The 24,779-nt window shown below is 39.4% G+C and overlaps 1 protein-coding gene across 2 annotated transcripts in view; it reads right to left on the bottom strand.

Annotated features, from left to right (window-relative positions):
- The window catches only part of NID1 (nidogen 1), a 46,693-nt gene that overhangs the window by 2,971 nt on the left and 18,943 nt on the right, over positions 1-24,779 (bottom strand). The window contains exons 11-19 of one of the 2 annotated variants that reach the window (XM_052806134.1): positions 21,736-21,879; positions 20,869-20,991; positions 12,998-13,222; positions 12,170-12,342; positions 10,412-10,538; positions 5,913-6,084; positions 3,780-3,937; positions 1,689-1,812; positions 377-489 (exon numbers count right to left, since the gene is read on the bottom strand). In XM_052806134.1, coding sequence (XP_052662094.1) covers positions 377-489; positions 1,689-1,812; positions 3,780-3,937; positions 5,913-6,084; positions 10,412-10,538; positions 12,170-12,342; positions 12,998-13,222; positions 20,869-20,991; positions 21,736-21,879 — 1,359 coding nt within the window. The remainder of the gene's footprint in view (positions 1-376; positions 490-1,688; positions 1,813-3,779; positions 3,938-5,912; positions 6,085-10,411; positions 10,539-12,169; positions 12,343-12,997; positions 13,223-20,868; positions 20,992-21,735; positions 21,880-24,779) is intronic. The other variant, XM_052806135.1, reaches the window with a different exon arrangement.

Here is a 24,779-nt window from a genome sequence, read left to right as displayed (position 1 = left end):
ATTTCTGCAGTTTAAACTTAAAAATAAGTAAATAAGGCCTTAGCCCTGAATACAGCATTCCATTTAGACAATGACAACATAGCAGCTTTTGCCATGTCAGATCCTCATCTTGATCATACACTTGTCCTTTCATAATGGATAGGACAGGCCCCTTCTTCCCTCCTTATTCTGGTTTCATATGGCAACCACAACAACTGCTTTTATGAAAAAAAATCTAGGTGGCTTTTAATTTCTTAGTAAATGGAAATCTAAACATTAACCAGTTCTTCACTAATACCTAGATCGGTTGGCAGCCTGTTAATGGGAGCTGCTACTAAGTTCATTTATATGCTAAGGTGTTGCACAGCTGTAAAAACTTGAGAATCATCTGGATTACCTCCTGGGCACTGAGCAAAGGCTGTAGTGATTCCATAGAGACGGGAGCGCTTGTGAGGCTGGAAGTTATCCTTTTCTATTGAAATCGTGCGATCCACTGCTACAACAGCATCCCTGCATATGCAGAAGAGAACATACAGAAGTGAGATGAAGGTGGAGGTACAGGGGAAACCAAACCAAACCAGCCAACCAATCAAAAAACAACCACCCCCCCCCCCCCCCCAAAAAAAAGGGGGGAAGAAATCTGAAGTTGGTTCTTTTTTACAATCAGGAAGTGACACCAGAAGCAAAATCCTCCAAGACCTCATCTTTCCTAGACAACTCAGATATGTCATAACCTTCATTCTAGGCAGCTAACAAATTTAGCTGGGAGCCACCTTACTAATTTTGAAGGTACTTCAAACACAGGACAATGTCCCTCTACAGGAGCACATCTGTTAGCAGTTTTGACACATTCTCCATATTCTGTCCCTCTGACATTTTCTGTGGTATAGCAGACATTGCAGCTATTATGCATAATGATTATGGACAATATTGTATTTCAGGTGAAGCCTGATATCTGGAAGGCATACAGCTAGTCATAAGCAATGTTTTCTTCCTAAAAATGAAAGGGCAGTCAACTGAGAGACTTGTAACACACTGTTTCCCATTTATACAAGCCTATTCTAGAATAGCACTTCCCAGCTGTTAGGTTCTAGCTTGGAAATCCTTACACACATTAATAGCTCTTCCTGCTGCAACTGATGGGAGTAATTTGTGTAAGAGTTTGCAGATACAACCCACACAACCATTTATGTCAAGGAAAAATAAATATTTTAAAATGCACGGACTGGATATTTTTATGGAAAATATAGTAATCTCTGAAGTCTTGATCATATGTCAATGTTTTAGATCACTCGCAACAAAGAAAGTGTCATCAAGACTAAAAATGTTTTTTTCTTATTTCTGGTTGAACATTCAGATAATATAGGGCACAGAAAGCCACGAGTGACTAATTTCTGCCCTCTACAATGCACCAACTACAGCCATAAGGGAAACATGTTAGCTCCCACTCCTTTCCCAAAAATGTTCAGTTTTAAAAGCATTTTCTTAGAGGACAACTCACTATGCTGAAAATGAAAACTCAGTTAACTGGCAACATCAGTAGGTCAACTCTACAGATCCACTCCACTCTGCATCAGCTATTGCCAGGAAAGCAAAAAAAAGAGAAATGTGTGAGAGGTCAGACATGAGAAATGCAGTATATACTTCAGTTTCTACCAGGGAAAAAAACAGATTAAAGCACTCCATAATTTCTTTAGCAGATAACGCACCTTCTCCAGTCTGTGTAGTATAAATTCTTCCCATAGCTTGTAACACTAAAAGGATACTGAATTCCTTCAACAATCTTTCGTCGACTAAGCTGATTAGGGTTCATGCATTCCAGCCTCTTGGTACCTGGGTGTAGTGAAACAATTAAGCCTTTGAATCAGAGCAAGAGAGCTCTCATGGGGGATGAAGGAAGCATAAGCATGCAAGCATGAACAGAGTAAAACTTTCTGGAAGTCTTTCAGTATGCTGCTTAGCCAAAGCCCTCCCCATGCCACATCTCCGCATGTGCCAAAGACTGAATGGAAAAGTACTTTGGTGCTTATGCTAATCAGCACACCAGCTAACTTACAGGAACACAGATGTCTAGTGCAGCCATAGACACTGCTCACAAGCTGAGATTCCTGCTACAGATACCAGCATCCTCAGGCTGGTGTGGAAGCTGACAGGTGGTCTCCTCCATTCTGGAGGGCTACTTCAACCACTAACCAGTTCCACCTCCTCTGGAAGGCAGTTTTGCAAAGTCATTTTGGTGAGCATGTTCCCAAACTGCTTGCTGGGTTGGGCCATGAAGGCAAGTCTGTGGGAAGAACATCTAACTTGTAGATGCAAATAGGGTGTAAAAAGGTCTAGCTGTAAAGCTACTACACGCTTTGGGAACACTGCTAGTGAATGTAAACACCTGTAGGTTTCTCTTAAGTAGTGGGTTTCAAAATGAGGGAAAAAGGAAAAGAGACAAATGCGAGAACAAGAGAGGAAGAGAGAAAAAGAAAAGAAAGATAGCACAAGGAGATATATTTGAAGATTGGAGAAAGTGTCTTACAGTGAAAAAGAGAGATCAATCTTTTTATTTTATCAAAAACTTGAAAGGTCACTTGAAGTGTAAAAGCACTTCCACAGGAGATCATCTCTGGCAGAGTCTACAGGGAGAAAGACAGCAAGATGGAAAAGAAAAAAAAAAAAAATTCAAATGAGAATTAAAAGCACACTTTTTTTTACTGGTAAGACAATGGCACAAAACTAACAATGGGTCAGTGGCAGAACCTTCATCTCTTGATCTTTAAATCTAGTGTGAATTGCTTTTTCAAGACTTGCTTCAGTCAAATATAAGCCAGACTTTGCCTAAGGTTACATGTCTTAGAACAATAGTGCCAGATTAGATGAATCAGTGTTTTTTCCTGGTCTTAAACTCACAACTTCTTCTACAAAGGCCTAAGCACTACCTAAAGAGATAGCCACATACAAGACAAGAGATATAAACCTGTTGCATTCCTAGAAAGCTTTGTGATCAGAATTGAAATCTTTCAGCTCGCACAGTCTCATGTGAATGCTACAGTGGTAGCCACAATGAATAAATGGAGAGATTATTAAAGCCAAAAAGAAAGGCATGAAGTCTAAGATGCAGCCTAAAGAGCTATAAACATTAATTGGCTGTGCATAATTTCAGGACTGGACATAGTTATTCTACTACTGTGCTGGTTTTGACTGGGATAAGAGTTAATTTTCTTCATAATAGCTAGTATGGGGCTATGTTTTGGATTTGTACTGAAAATAGTGTTGATAACACAGGGATGTTTTCATCACTGCTGAGCATAGAGTCAAGGCCTTTTCTGCTTCTCACCCCACCCCACCAGTGAGTAGGCTGGGGGGGCACAAGAATTTGGGACAATACACAGCCAGGACAGCTGATCCCAACTGACCAAAGGGATATTCCATACTATATGATGTCATGCTCAGCATATAAAGGTGGGGGAAGAAGAAGGAAGGGAGGGATGCTCAGCGTTAAGGTGTTTTGTCTTCCCAAGTTACCATTAGGTGTGATGGAGCCCTGCTTTCCTGGTGATCGCTGAACACCTGCCTGCCGATGGGAAGTGGTGAATGAATTCCTTGTTTTGCTCTGCTTGCGTGCACGGCTTTTGCTTTACCTATTAAACTATCTTTATCTCAACCCACGAGTTTCCTCACTTTGACTCTTCCGATTCTCTCCCCCATCCCGGCGGGAGGGAGGGAGTGAGCAGCTGCGTGGGGCTTAGCTGCTGGCTGGGTTTAAACCACAACAACTACTATCATGAAGAAAAATTTTAGCATCTCTTTACCTGCATCTACCCAGCACAGCATTGAGGAATAAGGATCAAATGTCAGCCCATTTGGTAACCCAAGATCATCTTTAACGAGAATTCTTCTGTTTGTGCCATCCATGTATGAGGTTTCAATTTTAGGATCTTCTCTGTTCCAGTCAGTCCAGTACAAGTTTCTTAAGGGGAAGAAAAAGGCAAGAATTAAGACAGTAACTGATTTCAAAAGATTGTTTTAAATAAGGAAAATGCTAAGGACGCAAAAGTAACATGCACACACCCTAAATCATTTAAATAAATAAGAAGGACCACATTGCACTTTGAAATAGAAGTAACAAAAGTCTAGTAAAGATGTAGCAAATGTTACCCTTCCATTAAAAACAAAAAAAGCAAGCACACAGATGAGAAGAAATACTTTCTCTACACTGCTTAGGTTATGTGCAAGATGCCAGGCAAAAGACCTCTATTTCAACAGTTCTAAGGACCATTCAAAATGTACGTCTACGGTTCTCCTCCTCACCACCCATCATGTCTGCTCAGACTAAGCAGCAGGAGCATTTGGCATACATTTGTGGGATTCATTCAAAACTACATTTTTCTTTTCAGTCACGAAGTAAGCAACATACAGTGGAATCAGAGTAGTTCATGGTCAGGGGAGAACCCTAGAGAGGGCCATTAATTCACTGATGCTGTATTATTAATGGCCATTTGTTAGTGGTGTTTTTTTTTCCTTGGATACACTTTCTGTGGCTGAGAATTTACATAGCCCCTCAACACAAGCACTTTTGTTGTTTACTCCTTAACACACACACACACAGTCTACTAGGAGAAAGAAGTCCGTGCTGCTTGACCTGAACCCAGAGCCCTACTCCGTCAGTGGGGTTCTGCATGAACAGAGGTCTCTCTTCAGCCTGATTACACCTGTGCCTCTCCCCTTCTCTCACACTATGAAGTGCATTCGTTTTTTCCTTATTATGCTGTCACTTGAGGTACATCCACAGACGTTTTCACCCCACTATTATGTGAAAATTTATTTTATGTTAAAGGAATTAGAGAAATCAATACCATTACTTTTTCATTTAATTCTGTTTCACTCAAATTTTCATGGATCACATGCATTCTTTTCCCACTACAAACTTTGCTTGCAAACATCTGGAATGAGGATGCATCTTCCAAAAAACTCTCCCCGAGCAATATAGTACTTTTGTTCATAAATGAATTCTCACCTATTATATCAATTAAGCAATCATTTAGTAGAGCTTCCCAGCAATTCAAGACTGAAAAGAAAGCCTCTTTGCTTCTGTGCTTCTGAGTATTTTGACTGAAATGTCTCTTCTCAGCAGTGGCCATGCTATATAGAAAGTTGCAGTAGGACAATAGCAGGCAAGTTCAGACAGTAATGAACAGACATGCAGCACTACCATGGACTCTGTAGTAGTTTTAATTTTCCCTGTATTTCTTCCAATATTCAGAGACAAAAAGTGTCAACAGATCAAAGACTACATAAAAGTATTTAGATACTTTCATTTTTGCAGGCTGGAACCATAACCTGGAAACATTTAACACTTTCCTACTGACACTCTGCTAGGCTATTTCTGTGACTGCAGCTTATAGGCTTAATTTTCAAAGTATGTACTTATCAGCATCTTCAAATAGAAGCCTAATAGGACCTTCTCAGGCAACTGAATGACAGAAGTGAAAATGATGACACAAGAGACACCATGGGAGTTTTCAAAGAAGGAACACTGTACAGGAAGAAGGGCTGTCATGATGGAAATGAAAATACAAGATTGCTTAATCTAGTATTTTAGACCAGTAAGCTTGCAAAAGAAATTTTTTTAGGTCAGAGCAACGCTTGTCATCCTGCAAACAATGTACTGAAAGCAAGGTTCAAATAAGCATTTGACAAACCTCTCAATAAAATATCACATTATTACCTAGCAGGCATTTTAGAAGTTTTATTTTCAGTCTACCCCTCAGACACAGGACACAAGTAGATTGTTCCATTTCTGTTTGTTAGTTGTTTTAGGAAAAGATAGTCCTATTATTGTCTACAGACAGCCTAAAAACATGGACTCAGAGTATATGCTCATGTTAAATAAATAAATAAATAAATTCAAGCTTTGCACATATCTCTTGACAACATATCCATACCCTCTCATAGGATCCACAACAATTGCTCTGGGGTTCACCAGACCAGTGTCAAAAAGGATGCGACGCTGGCGCCCATCCAGCCTAGCCACTTCTATCCTATCCAGTTGAGAGTCAGTCCAGAATATGTTGCGACCTAGATGATCTACAGCTATCCCTTCAGGGCTTCCCAAGTCTGCAGAAGAACAGAGAAAAACATGCCTAGGCATTATATTTATTCCAAATACACAATGTCAGCCTCATAAGCATAACTCCTAATTGAGATAAGTTTTCTTCAGTTTTCTGGCTGCGGTCCAACAAAAGCTACTTCATAGCAGTTGGAAGAGGAATATGCATTTTGCCTTATGAAGTTTAAATACACAGAACTTTCATAAATACATAGAATGACAAATTCTATGGGGAACCAACTCATCATGCATGTAAGCTTTCCTTTGGGGGTGGACACAGAAAAAGAGTTGACAGAGAAATAAACAGTAGAGATTATCAGAATCTTATTCTACCCTCCTTAGCAGGCCAAGATCTACAATGGATTTTATAATCCTTAATATTTCCCCTTCTTTAGTACTGGCATACATGGCACCCCTCTGAAAACTGGATTTATGCTAAGTTTAGCCAATGCAATACTTAAAGATAATCAAGTTCCAAAGCACTAGAGATAATTATATTAGCTAACTGATGGAATTTAGATCCAGTTCTTTGTTTTTGCAGCGCAATCCTTTTTGGAACATGTTTTAGTACTGTATGTGCACAGTTTTTCTTGGACAGTCAGTTGTTCCAAAAGCAACAGGAAATAGCAGATAATGACCTTTCTGCTTTAGCATTAGTAATTTCTAACTCAGATGAAGGAAGTAGAATAAATATATAGCACTCCAAGGTTTAATTCAGCCACTAGGGAAAACTGCTCTATAATTTTCAAGGTTCATACAACCATTGAAAAAGAGCAGGAAGGCTATGTGATGTAATGACGCCAAAGCCAGGTACAAATCAATTTTAGTCCAATTTCAGTTCCAAAAGGAAAAGAAAGAATTGTACACAGTCACTCCCCCAAAAAGGTGAAGTGACCCTTCACACCAGCCAGCTGTTAAAAAAAAAAACCCGAAAAAACCAAACCACCTTTCAAGTGCAGATCCACACATCATGTAAATATCCAAGAATGACAGAATGTGGCCCAATAGCCTTCTATTAATTCTCAAGTTTATTTACTGACAGCCATTAAATAAACAGTATGTGACACAAACAACCTTTCTGGAGAAAAGGCATTTCGTCTGGGTAGAGCTGTCTAAAATTTGCTACTGTGACTTTGCTATGAATAATAGTTGGCACAATAGCCTAAACTGCCTCTGCTGTCTCACACAGGTGGATTACACTTACCACTAACTTGGACACATGACATTTTGGATGTATATTCATTGCTGAAGAGGTGGAAAAGAACAAGTAAGATGTATCTCACTGCTTCTGAGTCACGGCTCATAGACAGGGAGGACCCAAGAAAGTAAACGTGAATCATCTCTTTACTCCTCCCAAGGGCACTTGGGCATACTTTAACTTAGTTACACTGACTTCACATTGCTACCTGTATTTCTCCAAGTGCCTCTGTGGAGCTACACCTGTCATCTGCAAGAAACCACCTCACATATACTTCAGACCCTCAAATGTTCCCACTTCTTTTCTTGCTAATGGCAGAGGCTGCTGAGAGCGGCCTTGTTTTGAGGTAATGGTGGTGACAATCCCCAGTCTCTGGTATCAGAGGATCACTGACTAAATGGTGGTGGAGGAGCTACCCAGCCTCTTTTAGGAAACAGAAGAAGGTAGCAGGCAAAAGATGTGCTGCCACCGATTCCCAGGAGCCGCTGTTCCCTGACTAGGGTCCTTGCTTTAGTTTCCTTGCTTCAGGTATATGCCAGGAGATTTAAAGAAGCCTAAAGTAAATATCTTTCCTGTCTGGTTGACAATGAGCCAGAAAAAACTATCCCCTGTGGAGGAGTGAGGGAATATATAGGCTTCATGTATCACCAGTCTTTCCAGAGGCACAAACGTGTTCCTGCTGTATTGTCATCAGGCGTGCTACAGTCACAGGCTCTGTCCCTGGGGACAGGCTTGTACAGACATGTACGGCTGATATGACTTAAGCACCTCCAACAAAGAGGAAAGCTCTCCTTCCCGATCTGCCTCCACAGCTGCAGAGCTCAGTAAGCCTCCACAGGCTATACAGCTGCAGGGATAGATGAGAACTGGATGGGGCTCCACAATAAAACATGTTTCTGCAAAGCAATGCAACTTGGATCACAACAGCTTTAACAAAAAAAAAGTAGTGCATTCCACAAAAATACATGCAAACTGAAGAAAGCAGCTGCAGCTCACAAGAGGAAAAAGGCAAAGATCAAAACAAAACAAAGAATTCTTATGAGTCTTCTGAGAGGGAGGCATTTTCCTATTTCCTGAAATTTTAAAGTTTCAGTTTTGGCCAGCATAGAAGACATCCATTCAAATACTGAATATTCAACCTTATTTTGTTCTGACTCCTTATTGAAGAGCCTGTTAACATACAGAAAGTAAAGTGCAACATTGCTCAACATCTCTTCAGGAATGGCATTCACTTCCTATGTGAACAACAAAAATCATGAGATGTCCTTACACATACAATGTTTTTTGTAGCAGATAAAAACCATGAGGTTTCCATGTGGCATTGAAGCATCTTGAACTACCTAAAATAATCAAATTTAGTTGACAGCCTTCACAAATATTTTAAAAATATTTTATACACTGCAAGATCTTTAATGCATGCACACACACTCTCATTAGACAAATTCATATCCATATAAAATTTTTAGCAATACTAATTTTCCTCACTTTTTAAAGTGCAGAATCTGATAAAATACTTTATTAGTGGAATTTGGAAATCGTTTCCCCACAGAATTTGTAATTGTAGAGGCACATGCTTGCACTACAGGTTAGAGTCCCTTTCAGATTAAATATGTTGGGATGAAAAAGAAGTCTTACGAACATCTCAGCCATCAAGTTGTACAGAAACGTAAAGCTCCATAATTGCTGGAATGGTTAGGGATGGCCTTAAGCTCTCCCTTTTCCCCTCTCAGGACAATGGTAGGATCCAAGCTGCCCCCATCTCTCCGCTGCTCCTAAGAGCCTGAATGGAGTCCCAGCAAACTGGCTATTCTGAAGCACAAACTCCAGGTAGAGATACTCAACACATGCAAAGAAAATTAAAGCAAATTTATTGCAGAGTTTTAAAACTGGTTGATCATTTTGCTAAAATAATTTTCTAAATTTTTGTGACAATAGCTGCAAAGGATCTGAAGCAAGGGCGACCTCCTGAGTATTTTGACTTCACAGGAGTTCTAGGATCCTGAGGACACCAGGATTCAGAAAGTGCCTCCACCTATTTTTGTTGCTGGTTTTTTAATGCCCTTCCCCATTCACTTTGTTCTCCAAACCTGTCCTTCCCTTTAACCCTTTCCATTTAAAAAAAAGTTTTCATATTTAAGATGCACGGGCTTACACTTACCCTTCTAACAAAAGTGAAATTGGACTGCAGTGAGCAGCAGAGTGTTGGGAGAAAAATTGTAAGAACAGGACACAAACTGTAACAAGGAACAAGGGACCTTTTCAGGAAGGATGCTGGACCACCCTTTTTGATCAGTAGGGTTGACAAGACATGACTATACAAAGGCTGCCAGGCTGGGCACAACATAGCACAGCCAGTCCTCAACGTAGGAAAGTGAGGTCTTGAGTGTGCTTTAAAAATCCAGGATGTCATGACCTGGGGGATTTGCCCTGAGAGTACTAGCTGTGCTGCCCTACTATAGTGGCAGCCCTAAGGATGCCACCACAGGTGAAGAGCAGTAAAGGCCTCAAGCCTACCTCAAGATTCCTCCCCAGAAGTGACAAAGCATCCAAAGGAGGGGTTTCTTTTCTTTGTTAAACACAGCAAGAATATAAGCACAGCCTAGGACTGTAATTGGGTACAGAAACCCTCTAAACATTCCCGTGAGGAGCTGAGACACTGTCCCAAGACCACGCTATGAGGCTCTGAACCCTGCACCCATTAGCGCCTTACGATATGCTTTAAAACCACCACAGCAGCTTGATTCATCTTTCAAATCCCTCAAACTTCAATTAAAACATCCCCAGTGATGTTCACAAGACACTCAATAGTTAGACAGATATGGTATCCTGCAACTGCAAATAAGGACAGAAATATCTCAGCGACATGCTGCTCCCACTTCTGGCCTTAAAATGTAGTTTATTTAGAGAGAACCAACTTCTCACCTATCTTAGCAGTGGAAAGGCAGTGAAGGGCTATCGCATAGGGAACAGATCTTTTTTCATTTTATGTTATCCAGATTTGTTGGTTATTGTTTATCCAAATAACATCAACTTGTAATGCTACAGCTCAGGCCACACCTAGGAAGTACATATTACTAAATTCAAGTCTCTAATGCCATTCCTAGAGAGTAGCAAGAGGAAGAATTTTGTGCTGTTACCTGTTTTGATGATAGTTGTTGGCTCCCCACCTTGCAGGCTAGCCCTGCTGATTGAAGGGCCACTGATGTCTGTCCAATAAACCATCTTGTCCGTGCAATCGTAAGCAACTCCAATAACAACTTTGTCCTGTTGGTCAACAAGTAAGTTACATCAGCTTATGCTAAACAACAATTATTTGCCAGCAGCACTAGCTTATGGATCTAAGTCTTAAGCCTGAAAAAACAAAATTCTTGAGGAGAGGTGGGAGATGGGGAGGACAGGCAGAAAAAACAATTGAGCAACAGTCATTGTAGAATAGCTTAGAAAAATACTTTCAATTTTAAGTCCCTTTTAACTAGCAGACACTGTTTACAATGATCTTATTTCAAAGAAGCATTGTAGACATTAGTACTGGACAGTTGGTGTCACTTCTACAACTTCACCTGCATATCCATTTAAAGAAAGTTCATATTGTTATTTTACTGTGTTATTCCTCATGTGCTTTTTTCTCTCATTCTTTCCTTTCAAGGAGAAATAATGACTTCTATCAAATCTGACTTGTGTTCTGTATATTCATCAACACATGCATTATGGCTGCATTTCAGCAGTGCTACCTACGGAGCATCATTTGACTCAAAAAGTTCTAGCAAAGTAAGTTTTTAAAATAAAAAATAGCTTAAACAAATACTCCGTAAGTCATACTGCTGGAAAGAATATGGTCAAGGACAAGGAACATATATATTTTCCAGGTAGAATAAGGTAGGACTAGAGTTGAGTTAGGAGTTGAAACTCCTTCCTCCAGGCAAATGAAAGAGACTTTCAGGGTAAAACAGTAATTTCACATGGATTCCCAGGTCTATCACCTTTGCTGCTTTTGTATCTTGCAACTTCTTAGAAAGATGGTCCAAAACCATGCATTAAAACAGATGCACTTATCTGCATACATTAATGCTGATGTTACATGAATGTAGGTTACAGAACAATCTGAACAGCTCTACACTGCTAAACACTGTCACTTCACAAATACACAACACTGTGACAACACAGAGACAACACTGTTAGCAGAGACTGAAAGTTTCATTTTAATTAAAAGTTTTAATGAAGAGTTGCATCTTATCTCTTGGAAGCTCTTCCCTGAAGATACTTCTAAGTAGTTTCTTTAAGCTAGCTCAAGTAAATAATGCAACTAGCTGACAAGGCCATTCTGCACACAGTATTTTACTTTATATTTACATTATTGCAGCAGCACTTTAGACAAGAGACAAAAGCTTGACTGCACATAGAAGAGAAGGAGGAAGGAGGAAGAAAATTAATCTATATATATAGCCAAGAAGTGCAGAGAATTGACTGAAAAACAGGAGGAGATTAAGACTTAGGCAAACCCTTTGAGGGAGTAAGAGAGAAAAAAAGGGCCTCTCCACGTACTGCTCTTGTAGGTCTCCTAGACTTTTATACCAGAGTCAGAAAGCCAATGGAAGTGTGAGTACAGGAGTGTATATGATGAGCTGTTGGAGGCACGTGAGCTCACAAATACTAGGGTTTTGTCTTATGAGGTATTCTTTAAAGGCAAATCATTTTTTCTACAGGTTAGTTTTAGGCTTTTTGACTAGTCAGGTCAGGAATTTTCAGTGACAAAGTGATGTGGTACTGAAATCCTAATCAAGAGTAGAAATTGTGTTTGGAACTTAAATTATCAAATCACATAGACAAACACTCTCACTTTCATCTTTGTCACAAGTCTTCTAAAACACATGGACTTAGTACAGTAGGTTACTTACTGGAATATGCAAGAGTGCTTTTGCACCATTTTTCTTCATATTGTTTCCCTCTAGTGGAACATGTTCAATTTTACCACTTTGGGCAAAGAGCAAGTGTGTTCCTGGTGGCAGAGGTACAGTATCTGGTCGAACAGAGGGCCCAATAACAACAGGAGGAGCAGCTGTGCTCAAACCTTGTTAATAGAGAAGGAAAGAGATGGGGGAAAAATTAGCTTATGTACAGCATAACAAGGCTCCTCGTTATTTGCAGAGACACAATTACAGTCAGACTTCTTAGAAGGAAACAGCCCTATAAGCAGACACTAATAACTATAATCAGATGCAGAAAGCTTCTGAATTTTTCCCCTTGGCTGACAAAGAAGGAGCAATTGACATAATAGGTCTTTTCATGTTCAGCTCTGTAATTGCTCCTTCCTTCAAATGTTTAGAGAAGCCTATCTTATTTTGCAGCTGAAGTGAGGAAGATGTATGAAGGAACATCCTTCACTTCCTGATGCAAGTCAGTTACCACACATTCAGATTTGCCACAGTTACCAGAGGGCAGAAACTATAGAGGCCCCTCAGAGTTTCAAGGAAGGGAAGAAGTTAGAAAACCATCTTCTTATTCAGAGGCTCACCACAGTTGTCCAGACGCCCTGGCTGGAGGAAAAGTGTATGCTGGAGTTACCAAAGGGCTGCAGCACAAGGCATATTGTCACTGGGACAGCAAAGACCTGCACTGTTCCAAGTCAGTGCTGTATCTCAGGGGCACGACTAAGCCCCACATTTGGGAGACAGTGCACTTGGGTGGAGAGACACCCGCAAGAAACAAATGCTTCAGCCACTTACATGGTGGTCGAACTCCTGGGCCACTTTTGGTGCCATCAATCTCATTTCCATCCCTATCCACGCACCAACAATATCCACTGCTAGAATGGCACTGAGTGGGTAGGTAATTCCCATGCTCATCGCACTGGGGAATGAAGTGACCAACTCTTATCTCCCTCGGGAAGAAAGTGCCTCCACTTCCAAGAGCTACTTCTCGTTCACGCTGGCATTTGGTCTTTTCCACTTCTGTGAAAAAAAATATAGGCCAGTGAATATTTCTGTTTAAACTAATAACTGTGTTCCATTAACAGTTAACATATGCTGATCACTTATAACGCAAGTCGTCTTACTGCTGGAGGAACATGGCACTGTCACAAACCTTGAAGGCATATGCCTTCAGTGCACCTTCAGGAATAGTCTGCCTTATGTAAATGTGACACACTTGCCTTAAACTTATCTCATTTTATCTTTTGCTGTCTAGTTTAAAACAGAACAAACAGGTCCCCTGCAGCTTCCTACATTGAAGGGTCATAAACAGAAGCTGGAAAAGACTGTCCTTCTCCATGAGGCACATTAGCAAGAACATTCTGTCCAACTTGTGAATCCCATGTCTACTTATTTGGCAATTATCCATGGGCCTTAAAATGTGACTAATTAGCCAGGCCATACAGTGGATAAAGGTTTTCCTTTAATGCTCAAAGTCAAGCTTCTCTTCAGAGCCACAAGAGAAAACCACAACATGAGGCAGATGCTGAGTTCCCTACAGCAGTGAAACAACTCATTGCTTTGATGTATATTAGGTTTTTAGCATTTGGTTATCAAGTTTGAACACTCATTTGATACTTTTGGACCTAAGAAAGGAACTGCAGGGACAGATTGTCCAGTCCCTGGTAAAGTGCGTAAGTAAGGCTACACAGAAAACAGGACTACTACTACGTACACAGAGAAACATATGATGCACAATGGGTACACCACACACATATGTATTACTGTAGAGATTACAGAGGAAAGACTAACTTCCTAGATTATCAGGAGATTCAGGGATTTGGTTCTTCTGGTTTCAATTTTACAGAACAGTCTGGACTAAAATATACATCTTATGGTATTACCTGTCATGCAATAAGGAATGTCATCTGGATCAATATATCCTTCTAGATGCCAAACAACATAATGAAATTAAAAGAATACCATTAAAATAATCTTTTTCTTCTCTAGACAAAGAAATCTGGCTTAGTTTTACCTTACACTTGAGACCCCTTAAGGGTTCTGTGAATTGTGAGAGGAAGAGCTCTAATCTTTTTCCTGTCAATGATTTCTACAGACAGTTAGAAATACTTACCACAAACGGCCAGAAGAGGCTCGAACATTACACTTACATTTACTCCCTCCTTGTTTTTACATTGCCTGGTGGACAGCATTAGTTATGTGTGGCTCAGACTAGACCCTGCCCAGCTGAACAAAAAGCTAATCCCATGCGCCCATAGCCTAGTGTGATGTAAATCACACAAATACAAGAAAAAAGGGTAGTTTCTTATTATTATTTAAACTAGTTATGCAAGCAAAAGCTTTGGACAAGTTTCATGCACCTGGACGCAATTAGAGAAATATAAATGTCCGGAGAACAGCTTACTCTAAACAACTGAAATATTTGGCATCAGCTTTAATGTGGGTGGTAGAGAGCCTTGAATCAACCTACAAAACCAGACCCTGAAGGAAAGCATCCATTATCTATTTCAAATTTTGTTTGCATGTATTCAATGCACTATGCAGGTAAAAGAAAAGTTGATTCCAGCAACTGGATAGTTTTGCCACACTTTTTTTTTTTTAAGCTCTAATTATATGCACCACTCAAGTGAGAAAGCAGTGGGAATACACAGTATTGGTAAACTGACCCACCCTGCTTTCGTTCATTGCAGAACAAAATCTTCATTGCATTCATGTCATCTTTGAAAGACACTATTAGCTCCTCCTCAGTGGGATATAAAAACAAATGTAGAAGCTGGTCGCTTTTCCTTCGCATGTGAAACTCCCAGAATTAGAGAATATCCAAAAGCTTACAATTTTTTAAATCAATAGACTAGATCAATTTTATGAAAATGAGCTAGCAAATATGAATTATACAAAGGAGTGCGTATACACTCCCAGATAGGACCCAGCTGTTATACATAAAATATTTTAGTATTATTGGTAATGTGAAATACCAATGTCTGTTCTAATTTCAAGACAATGTTCACATTTATATCTGCAGATTTTATACAGGAATACTGATGGAATTTTTGAAGAGTACTTACATTGCAATGATCAAGACCTATCTCACAAATGGCTTGCTCATGCAATTAGCCCCACTAAAGTCAAGAGACTAGTCAAACAAATTAATTTTCAAAATTAGTACTTAGTTTCTAGAAGTCAGAGAATATGATTTGTTCTTTCTAAAAAATCCCATCAACACTGATTTTTCAGTTGCATAAAAAGATGTCAAATACCCTATTCCCACTCACTTTTAGAAGTAACCATTTATTTTACTGCTTCCATGCTCCTGAAAGTCTCTTATATTTGTGATAAACTTTTTTAACAGTATCAAGTGCGATAAGTAATCTATGTTAAAGAAACATTCTGAAAAGAAATAAAACCAGTGTTACCATGTTCATCTGTGCTGAGAGAATCATTTTAACCTGTCTTTCAACATTAAACTCATTTCAAGTCGCTAACATGAATTTAGCCAATATTAAAATTTATAAACCAAAACTAGCCCCTAAACTAGTTGTGAAAGTCCAAACCAGGCACTTGGAATCCATAGTGTATTTTTTCTCTCCTTATCTCTGAATCATGAGCAGGATTACTATGCTTACAATTTAGAGACACCTAAAGAAAAGTGAGCTGAATCCCAGTCCAGTGTTGTAGCCTATTCAGAAAGGAAGGCACAATAATCTTAGATACAGATGACAGCTGGTTGGGATAAATAGTCTGCTTTTCAGAGGTTCTTACCATTCTTGAAATCCATATTTGAAAGCTAAGCCAAATGATCATATCAATGAGAAAAATGGTATACACTAGGGTTAGTTCATACTGCCAGGGATGAAACAAACAGTAAGAGCAAGACCTGGGTAATCTTCAGTGATGTAGGAAAGTTGGGGTGGCAACAGCCTTTTATTAATAGCAGGACTAAGTTTCAGTGTTTTTTCAGTACCTATGTTTAAACATTACTGATTAGCAATTGTTATAAAATTGAGTAAAAATTCATTCTCACTGCTTTTTGATGCAGTTGATGCTTGGCTTATTAAGGTAACACACTGACCTAATAGCTTTGTCTTTCCCTATGGCACTCTACTTATGCCCACAGGACAGTATCATTTTCGAAGCAAAACACCATACTGTGGGCTACCTTAATTTGATAAATGATTAAACACTGAAAAACCACCTGAGTCCATGGACAAACGTCATGAAGTAGTGGTATTTCTAATAAGTTCCCGTATTACCTTAGTCCTGGTTTTAAATTTCCTTATTAAGAAATTTAATTCCTTTATTAGGATTCCAGAGGGAAATACACAACCATAGGTTGCATCACTTGTGAAAGAGAAATAGGCCACAAAACAAGAGAAGGACAGGACTTCATCACTAGGCAAACTGAGCTCATTAAAGTCAAGAAGTGATTCGCACAATCAAATGGGAAGTTACACTTCTTGGAATACACAGTGTAGACCAGCCTCTAAAGATAGACTCATCTTGGAAACCACAACCAAAAAAAGCTATCAGCAGATCACAGCTATCAGCAGATAACTGTGAGCAGATAAGCTGCCAGCACACAGCTCAGTGCTGTAGGGATTGTAAGGGGGTATAAATAGGAATTCAGCATATACACAGGGAACACTGCACAGGTATAGAGAATCGATGTGGGACTGGGGAGATGATTCAAGGCACACTGGGTCCAGCTCTGGTAACCACAGTTCAAAAGGACAGTGAAAAATTGAACCAGTGTACAGAAGAGAGCTCCTAAGACAGAAGCTGTAGTGCTGAACAGAGATCAAAGGCCTGATGAAGAAGTTATGTTCCACGGACCACCGTACACACAAGTCAGGCTAGACACGTAGAAAGAACAGTGCATCCTGAACTCAAGCTAAATGTATACCCTTCCTCAGAAAAATAAATTTGTATTTAATGTTTTAAACATATTTTTTTCAGTTGTTTCATAAACTACCAGTAGCAATCTGGAATTTAAGTCACTGAAATATATCATGGAACTTGAAAAAATGAAATGGAAATAGCACGGATATGGAAAGTAGGCCAGATGAAAAACATACATGTCGATATTTCCCACATAAGTGAAGAAACAAACAGAATGGGGACACCCCCCCCCCCCAAAGCCATATACAAACATTCAAAGTCTTTTTTGGTCATAAAGGAAAGCTCTTGCAGCAGCACTGCAGAAAATGATTTATGGACTTTTCCAAAAAAAGATGGAGGCTGAGAAAACAGGATGAGAGACAGAGATGTATGGGACTTCTTCCTTTCCATTTTGCATGGGGGATTACAGTCTGATACACTAAATCAAATTCAATTAGTTCTGCAACAGCATTCAAAAATTTTTAAAGATCTGATATAACTACTCAGGTTTTCATTCACAAGCTAAAGACAGAAGTGATTTAAAACTGTCCAGAAGCAGTATGCAATCAAAGAGTACTCTTCAATTTCCTATGTGGATCACTTTATTCCCCACATATCACATGGAGTTATACTGACATTTTTAATTGCTGTTCACAGACATTGCCAAAAAAAGAAGAGGAAAAAAAACAAAACAAAGTAACACACTTCCCTTTGCCCCTTCATTTTCCTTTGTAATCCCTCACTTACAGTGTTGCCCTGGTAAGAGCATTTCTCATGTGAAACGGATTGTATACAGAGGACCAGCGAATGGCTCTTAAGGGTCAGACCCCTAGTTCCAAGAATCTACATTTGTTTCTGTTTAGTAAACAGTGTCTGGGGTCTGCAGGGGTTGAAACACTCAGACATCTGGTTTTTTGAAATGGAAAAATGAAGCGTGAGGAAATAATGAAGTACAGACTTTCTTAATAGCTGTGAGCAGTGGGACATTCCAGCATCATTAACTCTTTCATTAACCTGCTGGTTCACTCCTACAGACACTCCCTTGTGTATGACTCAAATCCATTTTACTCGTTAGTCTACTTGTTTCAAGAGCTGCTGTTCAGCAGTGGTAAGATTCAACAGTAGGTTTCATATAGTAATAAAGACACCAAACAAGCAAGCAATTGTACACAGGGTTCGGAAAAGGGTACAGCAAAAAGAACTGAGCATTCGGATAAATGAAACTTTCCATGCTATTAACAACCAGAAAAGGCTTCAGTGACTTGACTGAGGCTAATTAGATCAAAACCTTAGTGGGTAAAAAGGGGAAGAAAGGGTCTCTCATTACAGCTGAATACAATACAGCCTCATCTGAAATCTCCATTCTGAAGGCACTTACTTTACAAATTGGGTGCTAAAGTAAACTAAGCTGCAGAAAGTATATTTTGATTCTATCTCCTGCCAATGATTAACTGTTGGATTTATCCATTTTAAAAGTACTAAAGCTTTAGCAACAGATGACAGGCAGCTATTGTTCTATTAACTCTCTAAGAAGGGAGGAGTTGCTAAGTTTGTTGTAAGTGCTGCCATTGCTGCAGACTAGCAGAGCAATACAGATACTCTGTACTTCAGTCAGGGTTCAGCAAAAGTGAGACTTCTTATCTACACAGATTTTTTCTGCTCCGAGCATTTAATGAACAGAGCCAGTTGATACAAGCGTTTCTAAAGCATGTCTTCTTCTGGTAGTACAAAACAGTATAATAAAAATCATAGAGGCATATATGAAGACTAACAAAACCTGGTAGATTCTCACCTACTAAAACAGTAGATACAACAAAACTCTCCAAAATATTTTGTTACTACCATTAAAGCTGTGACATGAAAAGATCCATATTCAAGATACAATTGTGTTGAGTATGGACAGTCAATAAGTATACAGGATAAGCAGCAAAAAATAACATAAAGCTACTACAAAATAGTACACTCTGCTAAGCAGTTCAGTAAACACACTAACCACTGCATGTGAAAAGGTGTTGCTCTTAACAAAAAAACCCAAACACTTAAGTATGCTATCACATATACTCAGAAGAAATTAATTGTGTCCTGGTAATAAAGTTAATTGGTTGAATTCCAGTATCAGTCTACCAAACCATCTGTTTCAGCTACAAAGGGGATGTGCCAGACATGAAAGGAATATTTCTGCCTCTACAATTCTGCCTGAAGAACTGGAGGCTTTAAGGTTCAATTTTGCTTCAAGTTATTCACATCAAGTTTCTCCTCTAGGAGGAATAATCCTGGTTTTATCCGCTGGTTGGTTGGCTAAATATTTTGACACAGGCCAGAAACACTAGGTAGTTCTTCATTCATATGGCATTAAAATGAAAATACACATGGGCATTCATGCATGAAAAGTAAGTTAAAAATAATATTGAAAGACTGACAAAGTAGCATAAGCTTCAGAATTAACCATGGCAAAACCTCCTACAATTTACCTATGATAGAAAAGTCTACAAGCACTGGGTAATTTGACATGTGTTGTTGAGCACATGATGAAGAGTCATGTAAATATGATTTAAAACCAGAAACAACCTTTGGTTTATGCCTTTCCTATAAATACACCTTTACCTTTTTTGTTTTAAAACACGAGTATCCAATTGTGCAAAAAAAGTCAGAAATTCAGAATTAGGTAATATAGTTGCAAAAGAAAAATATTAAGTTTCAGCAACGCATCATGTAGTAATATTGTGCCATGCAGACAAGAACTTTTAAGCCAGCACACCCACTATTAAAAAAACCCTTCAATTTTGAATCATCAAATACTTTGGACCACTAAGACCACAGTGCAGAAGCTGAATTATGAAGAGCCTTCCGCCTCAGTCATAGTGTTTCTTGCTTTCTTTCCCTTCGGCCCTACGCCTTTCTTACTCTTGGCTGCACAGTTTGAGTTTCAGTCTGTTGAGGGGTGCAGGGTCTTTTGCCCAACAGCAAGAATCTTAGAAGCAGGAGAACTGGGTTTGAATATACTCAGAAATCAGGCTTTATTTCCTGGATGAAAACATTCACTGTTCTGCAAAACCTGGGTGCTATCCCATAGGTTTGCCGTGCTTTTGAATTAAAGTAACCATAACAACGCTACTTTGCACTTCAGTGTTCCTTACTTCATTTTTTTAAAGCATACCTTCAAGATCAGGAGTTTTATACTTTAAGGCCCAAAGTACCATGCAAGAACAGAAGTATGGCAGGGTAAAGAACTTCCTGCTAAATAAGAGAACAAGCTGGGTAAATACAGAAATAACTAAGTGCTAGTTAGAAACTGGAGTTAGTATTTCTGGACTCTTGCTGGCTATACATGGCGTGTAGGCATCTAGATCCCACTGCAGACAACAGTGCAGGTACTTTGGTCTCATCCTTCACTTTTCTCCTGTAATTGTTGCATTTCATTTACATTGCCAACAGTTCCAGATATTTTATAAGTGACTACTGTGTATGCAAATCAAATCAATTTGTGGTCAAACCTTTACATAAGGCAACTTCAAAAGATAGTATCAGCTTGGGGCTGAGAACTGCTGAGGATAGAACAAACAAAACATAAAAGTGGACACTGAACAGGGTATCGTGGAAAAGTGATAACAGTCAAGATACAGATTTTTGACACAAACTTGGTGACGTTCAAAACTTGAAAGACCTGAGAAAGAATAAAGACCCTAATAAAACAATACACAATTTGTTCCAGAGAGGTACCAAATTAACATATATCCTCCAATTCCTAAACTATATTTCTGGTCCAGCTTTCAAGGACTGTAAAATTTTACCTCCTAACACACACCGGAAACCATCTCCATGATAACCTGCCTTACACTGGCAGCTGAAGGACCCAGGAGTGTTGTAGCAGAAAGCATCCGGATGACAGTGGCCCTGCTGACACTCATCTACATCTGTAAAAGAAAAGATCAATCTCAGGTAACTGTTCCTCCTGATGGACAAATCAGAGTGATGAATTAAAGTGCAAACCTGCCATATTACTTTCAGGCTCCTATTTTAGGATATCTGATTAGACTTAGAGAGAGACCTTTGGAATAACATCTATACAGAAATACAAATGAGAAAAAAAAAAAAAGCATGCCTGTATTTTAGGTTCTGCCTCTCAAGTCCCTGCACTCTGCTATTCTGATGGGAAACTAGCATTATTAACTCGCACAGTGTTTTAGAAATATATGCCCATGTTTCTCAAGAAAAAGACTTAGCACAGCAAGAGAAGTAGGATTTGGCCAGCAATGTTTCCAACATGTCATTAGGTAAAGACGTTCCCCCACTGCACTCCAATTGACATGAGACAGAATATAACTTTATTTACATAGTCTGAGAATCACGCCTCACCACCTTAGTAATATAAATGAATACAGTGCAAACAATTCTAGCAGATGAAGATCTGGTCTGCTAACTGCAACTACTGCCATTTCTGCACTTACCTCATCTTGGACCTTCTGTAGCTCGAACACTGAAGAGTGAATTCAAAAGTGAGGTGAGGAAAGGACAAAAGCTTAATGCAATGCCTGCCCGAGGGACTTAAACTATGAAATTTCCTACTTTAAATCACAAGTAACTACAGGACATTGCAATGACCAGCCAAGTCATGCAATAAAGAGTATAAAAATGCCACAATAAATGGTGCTACCCACCCTCACAGGCACGCCCATCTCCAGAGAAGCCAGGGAGGCATGTGCAGATGTAGGTGGACCCTCCGGTGTACACACACTGAGCGCGCTGAGGAATGTCACAACTGTGTGTGCCTGTCTGGCAGTGGTTTACAACATATTCAACAGCTGCAGGTTAGATGTACAAGAGAGATGAAAATTTGAATTTTCCTCCATAAAGTCTGAAGCTCATAATAGGTTTACAGGGAGAGAAGAATAGCTGTGAAAGCATACAGAAGAGAAATGAAACAAGGAAACTGAGTTTTTTTTGTTTGGGAATTGGGATTTTTTTTTGCCAAGATCTCCCCTTTCACTGGTGTTAAATCTTCTTAATAATGTTTTACAAGGAACTCACTGTCCTCAGCACCTCACAGGTGTTTGTTAATATAGAACAGGGCAGAAAGGCTACCACAGTGACAGATACTAATATCCGTGACAGTTTTGTTTATAAAAAGGAGTTCTGAATGAAGAAATGTAAGGCATCTCAGGTACCTCACATGTTAGCTAAGTGGCCAGTTCACTGCACTGGGAATTATTAGATATCCCACTACACTAACCGAGCACTGACCCAGGGCTGTTGTCACTTGGCAACAGATAGGAGCTGTGACTCACTCAATAGGAGATAAACACATTTGTCAACTATTGGAGACATTTTTGACCAACAGTGGAAGCTGGGACCAGTCCTGCAGCTTTTCTTAACTTTCTCATTGTTGACAGCAGCGACTCTGAAGGCATTGCACTGCTTTACACACAGATTATTTTAGGTAGTTGCTGGAGCCCTGCCTATGCTTACCTGTTAGGTCAGAGAAGAGGAGAGGAAACCATGCTATTTAAAATAGGAAGAGGCAAAATACTACAAAAATTTTGGGCCTAGAAATACGGGAGTTTGCAGTGTGTACATCTACGAACAGACTTCCAGCTGCTGTAGCAGAGCATCCACTGAGGCTTTCTTTACACAGTTCTTACGAGGAACTGACAGGGGACCAAGACAAGACTCTACAATGCTCCTTTCATCACACTACACAGATGGAAATTACCACAGTATCAGCATGGAAACAACAAAAAATCTGCCATCAGAGCCAGATCTGTAAACAGCTGTTTTCTCCATTTCTCTGGAGATGACATCATTGTTAGAATCATTTTTATCTGTTCTGTTTGATGAAGTCAGTTTTAGATTACAAAATAATCTATTCAGAACTGCATTATAAATGCATAAGATTTGGGGTTGGAGCTCAAAGGGAGTCCCCACATCCTCCTATTCCTCAGCCTATAAATAGGAGAACAGGATTTATTTACAACTCTCTTCTAAAGCTATCCAGTGAGTCACACAGCTGGTATGAAAAAGCTGCAGTTCCAGAAAAGCTGAGTCAATGCTGGTATCCCAGAGCAACCTGCAAAAGCACAAAGAGGGTAGCTGTTGCCCCTTCTGGGGTTCAATTTGTCTGTGGGTTATAAAATCCTCCCCTGTGGAAAGGGGAACAAGATTACCATGACATTTATTTTCAGTCTGTTGGGAAACTAGAGTTCATCTTCCCTCTCTTCAGTCTTACAGATGCAAAGTTTGTTTTTGACTGAAGGAAGGGATCAAACTGAAGTTCTTCAAGCTGGGCAAGGAATTACTTAGCACTTGTTAGAAATGCAACACAACAGCTTCATGGGAAAGTGGTAGAGTGAAGCCAGTGAGGTCATGGCTGGAGGGAAGAACATTCCCTTTCAGGTCCAAGTGACAAAAGGGCAATGGTGGACATAATGGAAAGAACACAAAGCCACTCTTCCACATCTCACCCTATCCCTTCCAGTGTCCTGGTAGAAGTTGCTTTTTCCAACTGTTCTGCAACAAAGGAGAGACTTAAGGTGCACTGTGAGCAGACATGAATGGTAATTCTTACTGGAGCAGAGAAATGGGCCTTGTGATGGAAGGTAATACGCAGCATGCAAAGTCACACACTTAAGGGAAGTAATGCAACTTTCTGCTATAAGATGAAGGCTCCTCAGTCTTAGCTGAAGAACAGTCTTGGCTATAATGAGGAAAGACTTGAATGCATTAGCTCAAAGAGTAACTAAGCTGCCACCACAAAGCAGTCATGACAGAAGCAAACATAATCCTCAGCTGTTATCAGTTATTTCCAAAAGAAACAGGAACCGGTCCAACCATACTGGAAGAGTGCGTATAGGTTTTGTCAGTACAGATTACTGTCAGGTTGCAAAGACAAAAACTCTAAATAATAAAAAAAAAAAAAATAACCTATATCCTATCTTGACAGTTGCGTCTCTAGCAGTAGAGTCATTACCCATCTTCTATCTGCCATTTGTAGATTTTTTTATTTAGCTTTTGAAATTTGCAAGATGAATGACACCCAAAAGAATCAGCTTAATGTTCTTGAGAGTAAAGCTCATGGTTTTTCTTTCTTTATGGAAAAATTACTTTCAATACATATCCCACATAATCATCTTGCAACTCTGCCAGCTACCAAATGGAATTTCTACAACTTTAGTGAAAAACAAAACAAACAGGAAAAAATATCCCTCGTTAGGACAACCTTAGTCCAGCAAGTACAGATTAACTCAGGCCTCCTCCAGAAAAAAAAAGTTTTTAAATTAAATAACTAATTCAGTGACAACTACTGAATTTTAAGTTTTAATGGTCCATTAACAAACCAGCTAGATTTCCTCCAAATCTCAAAGATTTTAACAGTGAAATGATCTGTAGTTATAATTCCTTTTCAGCACAATTAACTACCACTTCAGAATACCCTGCAATAGCTAAGACACACTGGTTTAGACCTGTGCACTGCCTTGTCCAACGGATGAATCTGTAACTAAAATCTAATTCTGGATTGGATATAAGAAAGAAAACCCAAACCCCCCAAAAGCCAAAGCACAGCACTACAGAAAATGCAGAAAAAGCCCTACGTCATCTTGAAAGTGAGATGCTGTGAAATACTAACACAATAACTGCTCACTTTAATTTTTCTTCTTTTACAGATTTGAATTTTACTTCCATGTGAAATCTACAGCTAAATAATGGT

This window comes from Harpia harpyja, chromosome 13 (genome assembly GCF_026419915.1).
Source record: "Harpia harpyja isolate bHarHar1 chromosome 13, bHarHar1 primary haplotype, whole genome shotgun sequence".
In the NCBI taxonomy this organism is placed as follows: domain Eukaryota; kingdom Metazoa; phylum Chordata; class Aves; order Accipitriformes; family Accipitridae; genus Harpia; species Harpia harpyja.
The sequence above is the reverse complement of the archived record's forward strand: the minus strand, read 5'-3'. Positions and strand labels throughout refer to the sequence as shown.